This window comes from Anser brachyrhynchus (genome assembly GCF_964034855.1).
Source record: "Anser brachyrhynchus genome assembly, chromosome: 18".
Classification (NCBI taxonomy): Eukaryota; Metazoa; Chordata; class Aves; order Anseriformes; family Anatidae; genus Anser; species Anser brachyrhynchus.
In genome coordinates, this window is record NC_137711.1 from 10,298,686 (window position 1) to 10,309,110 (window position 10,425).

Below are 10,425 nucleotides of genomic sequence, written 5' to 3' on the forward strand. Positions count from 1 at the left end.
AAAGACAACGAGCTCTGTGGTCTGTTCCGGGGGAAGCGGGGATATTCATGTTATCGACATCTGAGAATTGAAAGCTGGGGGCCAGGAGTGTGCTTTGTGTGGGTAGAAACTGTAAAAACTGGAGTGGAGAGACAGTACTAGTAAGCAGCTGGTCTGAATTTAGGACAAAAGCTAGTGAGCTTTCTTTATTCTTTCCATCTTCAAAAGAGATGAGCAGCAGCTCCAGCAGTGGGGCACCTGGCGGAACTGTCCCCAGGAATTCACAGGCTGCACAACCAGTACCCGCATCCCTGCCCCGCGCACAGTGGCGCACAGCACCCCCAGGAGGTGCACAGGGGCCCCGGGTGGCACACAGCACCCCCAGGAGGTGCCCTGGGTGACGCACAGCACCCCCAGGAGGTGCACAGGGGCCCCGGGTGGCACACAGCACCCCCAGGAGGTGCACAGGGGCCCCAGGTGGCACACAGCACCCCCAGGAGGTGCCCTGGGTGGCACACAGCACCCCGAGGAGAAGGCATCAGCGGGGGTCTGCAGGAGAGGCTCCCACTTTGGAGCCCCAAAGGAGCCTGGAAGAGGCTGTCGATGAGGAGCCCCCGCGTGGCTGTGCAGGTTTGCCGTCCTCTGCTGAACCTGGTCCTCTGACAAACTTTGGCAAATGCTTCCTGAACGTATTTGCACAAATGAATGCTCTGGTAATTCCATCTTAACCAACAGGCTTGCATTTTTTGTGGTGTTATGTTGCTGGGGTAGCTGAGACCAGTTATGTAGGGCATTGTTTTACGCAACCGTGGCTGTATAATGAAAGGTGTTTCCCTGTGGGGCTGTCAGCAGCAATAACCTGTTGTGTGTTGCACAAAAACTGTGTGTGCCCGCGTGTATCTGTATGCGATATCTTCACCCGTACGCAGTATCTGCACACGGCAGCTATCTTTCTCCCCATGGCAAGCACACCTGAGGACATCTGGTTTCCTCCTGCTAAAGCCAGTGGCCAGCAACATTCCCTGGAGGTGAGAAACCCCACTGCCAACCTCATCTCCTATTCGTGGTGGACACCGAGGGTGCTCCTCTTGTTCTGCCAACAGACTGCGCACACCCCAGCACCCCTCCCCTGTATCTGCTCCCGCAGAGAAGTCTCCTGCAGCCCTGAGACGGTCCTGCTCCGCAAGCCTTTTGTGCCACCCTTCAAAAGACGCAGCTATAGAAACCCATGACCATGAAGCTTTGTAGCGTTGCCGCGCTCTCCCCCGTGCCCCGCGTTTGGGGGACCGCGCAGCCTTGAGGCGCACAATGACGGCCGAGCGCCGCAGCCCGCCCCATTGTCTGCACCGGAGGGACCTTGTGCGAGGCTTTGGAAGCGATACGTTTCCTTTTTTTTCCCTCAAGGCTGCTTAGCCACTCGCGTGTCATCTGGCACAAGCAACAGCATGTGCTTTTGTTTCCCCGTGGAAGCAGAAGTGCCGGTTGTTGTCTTGCTCTGCTGCTAATGTAGGAAACGCCGCAGTGGTGAAGTACGGGGGAACTTGTCTCAGTTTGGTTAAGGTTTGTGAGCAGATAATTCCTAAATGCCTTTGTGGTTGAGAATGCTTCGTAATCACGAATTAAGATGTAAATTTTGTAGAGCTAATCCCATTTCTGCTCCCAAAGACAATGGTAAAAATTAAATAGTAGGTAAAATGTTTCCTCAGGGAGATTTTATCAGGGCAGTATCTTGAACACGTGTAATCTGAGGCCAATTGATTTACCCTAATAGTTATTTTCCATCACTGAAACAAGCTGAAGGAAAGATCCCAATTAGTGCGTGCTCCGACTGCTGCACAAGCAGAAGACGCTGCCTGCAGCTTTGTGAAGCAGCCTCCCGACAGCGGGACGGGACAGCGGTGCTATGGGTGCTGGGCGTTTGTCCCACCTCCCCCAGATAACGCTGGGGGTACTTGGTGTGTCATTGTACCTGCAGTGGGCAGCACGGTTACGATGAGATTTCACAATCTTCCTTTACACGTGTAATTGCTGCAGAGTTAGAAATCTCCGGGGAAGACTACTGCGTTAGACCTGTTGTGAACGCGCTTGGAAGCCAGAAAATAAAAGCTTTGGGGATGTATCAAGTACGTTTGCTGCCAGTGTGACATCCTGTAAAAATCCCGCAGAACCACAGTGAAAACTTTTGGACCGGTTATGTCAAATTTCCTGTAGAAAAGGTGAAAAATGCAGTCGGAGACAGCATGGTTGCTCCGAGCAGGTGGATACAGCTGGAGCGGTTCAAGGCTCGGAGCTCTAATCTACCTTGTCTGGCTTAAAGAGGAGCAATTTGTTCGACATCTCTTAGCTGAGGAGAGCCAGTTGTGTGCTATCAAGTAAAACGGTGTGTGGTTGTTTCCTGACTACAGTCCATTAAGAGCCGAAGCTTAGGCTACCAAAGCCTTCCCCTCCTGACAGGAGCCAAACTCGGAGCAGTTTCCTAGAGACAAAAGGCCGGTGCTTCCCTCTAATAAGGCAGGGAGCTACCGAGGTCTGGAAATAATTTGAAAATTCCTTCGCATTATTCAAGGCAGAAGAATTACTAAAATTGTGCTTTAAGCAAAACAGCATTCTTAGGTTGCCAAGGCAGTAAACACCAGCTTTGGGAAATGCAATAAGATTTCAACATCTGTTTTGGAGCTGATATTTTAACCATTCTGTGTTTATTTTAATGCCTGGTTGGCCGGTTCCCAGTCATACATACACAGCACCAAAGAAAAGACAGAAGGAGCAAGTCCATTCTTGAACTCATGCTACACATCGGCTCCCCCTTCTTTCTGTTTCTTTTTTTTTCTTTTTTTTTGTTGGTTTTTTGTCCTGGTTAAGTATCTGGCTGTTTGTCCTGCCTAGAGCTTGCAAGCGGAAGCCGAGCTTTGCAGATCCCTGGATGAGAACAGAAGGCACCGTGCATGCCCTAAAGAGCAGCGAGAAGGATAAGAGGACAGAATAAGCCGCTCATCTGGGTGTTTTCAGGAACACAGTGTCGACACAGCGGCGTCCCTGCAGATAACCTTGGGCACGTTTGCCCCAGCGTGCGCAGGCACAGCCGTGCTGGCAGGACTCCAGCCCGAGGCGCCGAGCTCGCGCCCGGGGCTCCAACCTCTGCCCCCCCTCTTGCTTCGGTCCTGTTCTGCCCTGGAACAACTCGCCTGCAGGAATTTTGCAGAGGATTTCAATCAGATCCCAAAGTCTTGTACCTTGTTATAAAGTGGAAAACTGAACTAATTCAGCTGTGTGTGAAATCATCGTGCTGCTCCACGTGTCGGCTGTACGCTGCAGAAGGAGCCGTGACGGCGGCAGGCACTGCTTGCGAGCAGGAGCCCTGCTCAAAGGAGGGCTTCAGAGAGCGGTGTCCTCGGCGTGGGGCAGTCGGCAGGAGCCAGAGGTTACTTCTGCCCTGCAGTGGTTGAGGAAGGAGGTTTGCAGCCCTCAGGTTGCTTTACGTGAAGGAAACTGTTCAGATCAGTGCTTCCAGCAAGATTTCTCTTGGCACTGTTGCTCAGCAGGGAATGTGCCCACCGTTTCTTCAGCAGGAGATGTTTGGGTTTGAACAGACTCTGGGTCCTTCACAGGGCGTGAGGAGCTTGGGGGACTGTGCTAGGGATTTGGGGGACTGCACTAAGCACCGGAGCATCCCCAGCAAGGCCAGGGTGGGCAGGACAAGAAGCTGTTGCTGTGTGCTTGCCCTCCTGTCCCTGTATCAGCCGGTGGCCAGGGCTCACACCCCAAGAACCATGTCCCATTTATTTCCCTGATCTTCGCTGTGCTCTTAGCAGAGAGCCAGGGATGGAGCAGGCTCAGGCACTCCCTAGCCTGGGATTCAGGACATCCTACAGAGGAGGTCACCATAAAGTGCTTTAAAAGGAATAAAGCATGAAATTTTAATCAAAGTTCAGATGTACTGCAAGGCCTTCTTGACACCATGAAGAGCATAACTTGAGAGGTGGACGCTTCGTGTTCTTGTATGTTGAGAATTAGACAGTCAGCTACTGCAGCTTGGAAGCCCAGCATCACTAGTTGCTCTTGGAAGTCACCTCACTGTTATTGCCAACGCTTACTCAAATTTGTTGAACCTTAAAATGTCTTGCCAAGCAGTTTCCCAGTGTCTGTGGAATTTAGTCTCTTGTTTGTTTTAGGAAAGGTGCAATTTATAGAGCTTCAGTATTTTACTAGATAAAAATATATTTACAGAAAGAAATAACCATTTTCCACCTTCTTCAACTCCCGTTGACATTTTGGCTTTATCTTAGATATTAAAATAAAATAAAAATCTCAGCTTGTTCTTGTTTATTAAAAAGAAGATCTATTATTACTATTTAAGTACTTTTAAAAGAATTTAAGAAAAAAAATAATAGCTTAACCTTAAAATTCATGATGAATGGTAAAATCTGTTCTTTAACTCTGCGCATGCTATAGGGACATACCTGGTTCTTTGCAAGACTGACTTGCCAGATGATTTTAGCTAGTACAAGCCAATTAAACAATGGGAACTCAAGTGAAAACACTTTATGGCTATTTTGCACCTAACAGTGAAAGAATACTGGGTCCTGTCTCCCTAAATAGACTTCATTTGGTTTCGGAGATCAAACAGGACTCCTCTGCCAAGTTACCAGGGTTTATACGGGGCTGCTTGCAGCTCTCACACTCCGGGAAGCAAAGAGTCTGGAAGTGGTGATAAACGGGCTAAACTTGCAGCTATTCAAAATTCGGCCAAAAAGACAAAAGAGTTTGGGATATCCCTGAGGTCTTGCAGTGCATAACCACTGAGGGAGAGCTGGAGATCTTGGGGGTGTTTCATGCAGACCGGTGTGTGCTCAGGAGTTTCATGTGCCACGGGGGAGCCAGGGGAGCTTGGGGATGTGAAGTCTGGATCCAAATCCAGAGCTCCACGTGTATCTGCTGTGAACGACCTTGCCTGGTCTTCACTTAATTATAAGCTCTGTGGAGAAAAAGGAGATTTGCCTTGATTAAACCGAGTTCCCAAACTGTTGGGAACTACTCGGAAGAAACAGTAGACTGCAGGATTTTGAACCAGGTAATTCTCCAGAGTCAGTCTCACTACAGTATTGCTTAAAAACACGACTGACCTAATTATGACATAGTTAACATGCATCTAGTAATTAGTGAGTATTACCATGTCTGCTCTGGGCTTGACAGGACTCCTGCTTGGGGCTTATTTGTTTCTGAACCGTCCTTCACCGTGTGCTGTGCTCTGCAAGTCATCGGTCTTAGGTGACACTTGGAAATCTCCGACAGCCTGGCAATCCCAGCCCGGGCAAAGGAAATTGCAGGATGTCCAAAGCACATGGGAAACTAACAAAAAGTTCGGGCCAGTTAAAATCTTCATAATGGCCTATTAAATTGTTTTACTGTTCAGCTTCTCTGTAAAATATCAATTATCTCAATGGTTGTAATGTAATCAAAGCAATTAAATTCCAAAGGCTTGCATGTAAAAACCAGAGCTTTGTAACTGGGAGCCCAGCCCCAAGTAGTTGAGTTGCTCTGTTTGTGTTTAAAAGTTTCTCCAGATGACTATTTTGTTAATGGTGTTACAGTTTGAGAACCGTAAAAGGGTTTTGTGTGCTTGAGGTTTAGGGTGTGTTTTGAGCTTGGCTGCAGACGGCGTTTGAAGAACTGAGCAAGGAAGGCGGCCTCGCAGCCCGTGCTGGGTGAAGGCGGGCTCGTCCGCGGCCGTGGGAAGCGGGGGCAGCCTCCGCCTGCGAATCCTGGCCCTGGCTCCGTCCCCGCACGTTTCCTCTGCCGGTGGGTAACTGCAGCTTACCGTTCCCAGCGCTGTGCAAACCGACAGGCTGATGTCCCTGAAGCACCTCGGATGAGAGACTTGACAAGTATTCCCATCATAGTTTTATCACGTTCAGGATCTTGCCTCTGGTGATATGTTTTACAAGAGCAGGAAAAAGCTAAAGAATGATATATTGCAGGAATATTTTCCCCGTGATTTCTCCTGGAGCAGGGTGAAACTGAGGTGCTCCTCGAGGAAGTTTTATTTCAGTTTATTTGAGTGGAGCCTACTCTGTTAGGTTTCAGTAGAACTGAACCAAACCCTGTCGTGTTAGGGTCAAGATTGCTGTTGTTGGCACTGGCCATGAAATTAATGGTGACTTTGGGGTGCACCATTTGAACCATCTTAGTTCAAGTTCTGATTTAGAGGAGGCGCTAAGCATCTGTCCCCTGGGATTAAGGTTTTAGGAGGGTCAGATGGCAGGATCTGCAAATGGTTTTGGCCATAGGCCAGGAAATCACCTGTAATTCGTATCAGGCAGCGTTGTTCTGAAAGCTGCATGCTCACTGCATCTTTATCTCCGTGCTTAAGGCAATCAACTTTCAGAGGCATGCACTAACCTAGCGGAGCTGTTGGTTACTCATTTTAAAAGGGACGAGCCAGGTCTTCTACACCACTACTGTGTCTTGTAGGCAACTGGAAACCTGCGTAAGGTCTAATGGTGACATTGGTAGTAGGGTGATGGTTGGACCAGATGATCCTGAAGGTCTTTTCCAACCGTAATGATTCTAGGATTCCGTTCCTTCACTTGTTAATAAAGCAGGGCAAAAAGAAAAGAAAAACTTTTTCTTCCAAATCAAATTACTATTATCATTATTTGCACGGCAACACCACCGCATGGTGTGCTGCTTAAGACCAGAGCTGGATGTGCCCAGCCCCAAGGAACGTGCAGCCAAAACAGCCAGAGTGAGGACGAACCTCAGAGCAGTGCCATTTCTGTCGACTCATTAAGAAAATGATAGATTTTCAGCTCCAAGTGAGAAGTAGTTTCCGTAGAGGATGAACTCGTGGAGGCAGGAAAATGCAAAGAAAGTGTTAATGCTGGAGCGGAGTGTTTGGGAGCTGGGGAAATGGGAGGAAAATCCAGGAATGCTCATAATGTGCAACAGCCTTGGGGGATTTTGGTGTCTTCAGACAAAACTTGTGATCAGAGTTTAGTCTGAGGGCCTCCTTGAAGCTCACTGAAATCAGCACAGGCTCCTTCTGCCTTGATAAGACCTGTATCGCGTCCTGGGGATAGCTGGAACAGTGCTGAAAATGCTGTGTGCTCATAGCTGCTTTTGAAATGTAAAAGTAGCTAGTCACTGTCAACTGTTACTTGCTCAGATTATTTGCACATTACCAGAACTGGTCTGGAGGCCGGTTCTCCATCTGCTGTCACCGCGTTAGCCACTTGTGCCAGTTCTGCTGCCCCGAGGTCTGTGGTCGAAGCGCTGCCGTGCTGTGTGCAATCTCCTCCTGTCACGCAGCAGGCAAACAGGCACTGGAGATGCTGGCATTTGCCCGGTTCTCTGGAGGAAATGAGCTTCTCCTCCTCTTCTGCTCTCACCGAGCAGGGTCCCCATTTCTGGGCAGTAGCACAGCCGTGACGCAGCGCTCGGCCCCTTGGCTTCCTCTGGGTGCACCAACTTGGGAACACGAGTGGGAGCGAGAGGCTGTGAAGGAAACCAGTCTCTTGGTCTCTTGCCCCCCTTTGCTTCATCGACCTTCTCAGGCAGAGAACGAATTGGTGCAGAGATGATCAGCGATGGTTCATTGGGAAGAAGCAGCTTGTTGAAATGATTTGCAAATTAAGTGTGCCAAAAACAGAAGAACCACCATGCATGACCCTATGTAAGTGCTGCTAAAAGCAGAGCATGCCTCATTCTGCAGAGCATGCCTCGTTCTGCAGGGAGCGTGGAGCAGGTTTGTAGCACTGACTTCTTGCAAACAAGCCCTGTATCTGCTGAGGTCTTCCTGCAGCACTTGCGGTGGCCCAGCTGGGCCCTCTAATGCATGTTTTCCTTCTCTCTGTCCCACTGCAGGTGCATTACTGCTGGGAGGAATCCTCTACTCCTGGCAGTTCCCACATTTCAACGCCCTGAGCTGGGGGCTGCGGGAAGATTACTCCCGAGGAGGTTACTGTATGATGTCCGTGACCCACCCGGGGCTGTGCAGGCGGGTGGCTCTGCGTCACTGCGTGGCCTTAATTGGACTCTCCACGGTGGCTCCCGTTCTCGACATCACCACGTGGACTTTCCCCATCATTTCACTCCCTATTAACCTCTACATCTCCTACCTCGGCTTTCGGTTCTACAGGGATGCAGACCGCAGCAGCTCCAGGAAGCTCTTCTTCTGCAGTCTGTGGCATTTGCCAATGCTGCTGCTCGTCATGTTCTCCTGCAAGAAGTCTTTGCTGGAGAAGGAAGAAAAAGGCGATCTGCACGGTGGAAATCACGGGAGGGCTATGGAAATCAGATTGCCTTAAATGTCAGTTATTTGTCATCCTCATGACACATCAGGTAGTGTATTTTAGTAGTTACAAGGGGGAAACCTGTGGGATTTGTTTGAAGAAGAATCATTTGTGCCTAGTGACCACTTCATGTGATAATTTTCTATTTTCTTCTTAAAAGGAATAGACAAGAGAGCTCTGAGCATTCACGGGCCGCAGGCCCATTCATTCACTCACCACAGATTAAAATTTCGCCTGTGTCAGAAGCACACGCTTTCGGATGGCCTTCCACGGCCTTTGTGAGTCTTGATCTCTCATCTCGTGGATGGGTCTTCACTTAGCAAGTCACAAGCGCACACTCACTGACCGCCAGCACTGGCAGCCTTGGCGAAGAAGTCAGGAAGCGACAAATGAATGATTTATCACCCCTGCCCCAAGCATCCTTCCCAAATTAAGCTTTAAGGCTCATGATGGGCTGGGTGAGCTTGTACTGTCTCGGTCTATGCCGTCCCTGCTGTTATCACACAGAAACCTTCAGTTTCTGAGCCTTTTTCCTATCAGTTACTTTTCCCAAGATTTTCCATGCACCCTAGGATATTTGTAGCTTTCACATAGCTTTCACAATGCTTTCACGATGCTAAACGAGTTAAGAAAACTGTCTTTCAGCACACTACACATCAGCATCTAAACAACCTCCAGATGAGCAGCTATTCCGTAGCATATACTTGAACACACTCTTAGCCATTTTCCTACTACATCCATCAGGGTGAATTTCCAGCTCCCATGTGGTTTTACATCATTAAGGTTTGAGCCCTGTGTGCCAGATCTTCGGCTGGTAAAAACTGCCATTGCAAGCTTTGAAAAGGTGTAGGAGGAGAGCTGGTAGTTGTAAGGCGTTTCTGTGCTGATGTGTCCTGTGCCAGCCCGTTCAGTCTCAGTGTCCTCAAAAGAGCTCTGGACTTGCATCAAGAATTTGAACTGTGTCTGGTAGCCCACCACGGTGGCTCAGAGAAAAGGTCTCACTTGGGGTTTGTGATCAGTACGGAAACACATTTTGCAGAAAAAAAAAAAACGTTTAGGATTTTTGTCTAATATTGTACTGTTCAAATTGCTGATGCAGCCGGTGTCTCTCAAAAAAAAATGGTTGGGGATAGTCTTATTAGGAAAATGCATTGTCTTTGTTAAATGATGCGATGAACTGCGTTCCTAGTCACAGCGTAACGTGGTTGTGATGCCAGTCCGGGGCTGTGGCTTACCCTCGGCATACCTGGGGCTGGCTGCGAGCGGCTGGGATGCTTCCAAACACGCCGGCATCCCGTGTAGACAAAGGCCGTGCTCCAGTTTATTGTGGTAGTTAATGCCTGTTATGACTTGATGCGTTTCCATGCCAAGATTTCTTTCCCATGTGGGGAGGACTGGGCGGCACAGTTGTACCTCGACCCAGAGATGCAGTAATATCTGAAACGGGAGACAGTTCCCTAATCCGATCCCAAAGAAAGCCCTTCAAGAGACGTCACAAATCTGCCACCATGTGTGTATCAAGCTGCCATAAAATCTTCCCTGGCGGCTTTAATGCTCCAAGCCCAACTTCTGGTCTCAGTTACGCTGGTGTAAATCAGGAGTGACACCGGTAACCTCTGTGCTGCTGGCGGAGGTGCTCTGCAGGAGCAGAGCCACCTGTTTTACATGGCTCTTAACTAATCGGTTGCAAGATTTCCCGACTCTCTCAAGTGATTGCAGATGACAGGATTGAGTTCCCTGTTTCTGGGCATCTCCATCATTCTCAAGTTACTGGGGGGAACGCTTCGTGGAAGTATCTGGAAACTGTACAATTGTACAACTTCTTAATTTGTTTTAAAAGTGCATTCAGTCTTCTCTGCAATAAAGTGCATACTGTACAAAAAGAGAGGAGTGCTCGAAAGCTGTTTTTAAACAACTGATGTATAATTGCAACTCCGGTACTGTTCGGTTAATTGCAAAGGTATTTGATGATAGTTTTGTGGCATTTCTCCCTGCACCAGTATTCTTCTTGATCTTTGCAAGAGCGAGGATGGCTTGCAAAATACTGGGTTATTGTGCAAAAAGCACACTGCAAGTAGGTTGCATGTGAGTGGAAAGAGTTTGAGCAAAACCAAAGAATTTGGTGAACCTTTAGCTGGGAGAGGAACCTGAAAAT

The 10,425-nt window shown here is 48.8% G+C and overlaps 1 protein-coding gene across 2 annotated transcripts in view; it reads left to right on the forward strand.

Moving 5' to 3' along the window:
* The window catches only part of COX10 (cytochrome c oxidase assembly factor heme A:farnesyltransferase COX10), a 102,172-nt gene extending 92,019 nt beyond the window's left edge, over positions 1-10,153 (forward strand). The window contains exons 7-8 of one of the 2 annotated variants that reach the window (XM_080561329.1): positions 7,843-8,319; positions 8,431-10,153. In XM_080561329.1, the coding sequence (XP_080417455.1) occupies positions 7,843-8,285 (443 nt within the window). In that variant the 3' untranslated portion in view covers positions 8,286-8,319; positions 8,431-10,153. Of the gene's footprint in view, positions 1-7,842 lie in introns of both variants that reach the window. The other variant, XM_080561328.1, reaches the window with a different exon arrangement.
* Positions 10,154-10,425: the final 272 nt, after the last annotated feature.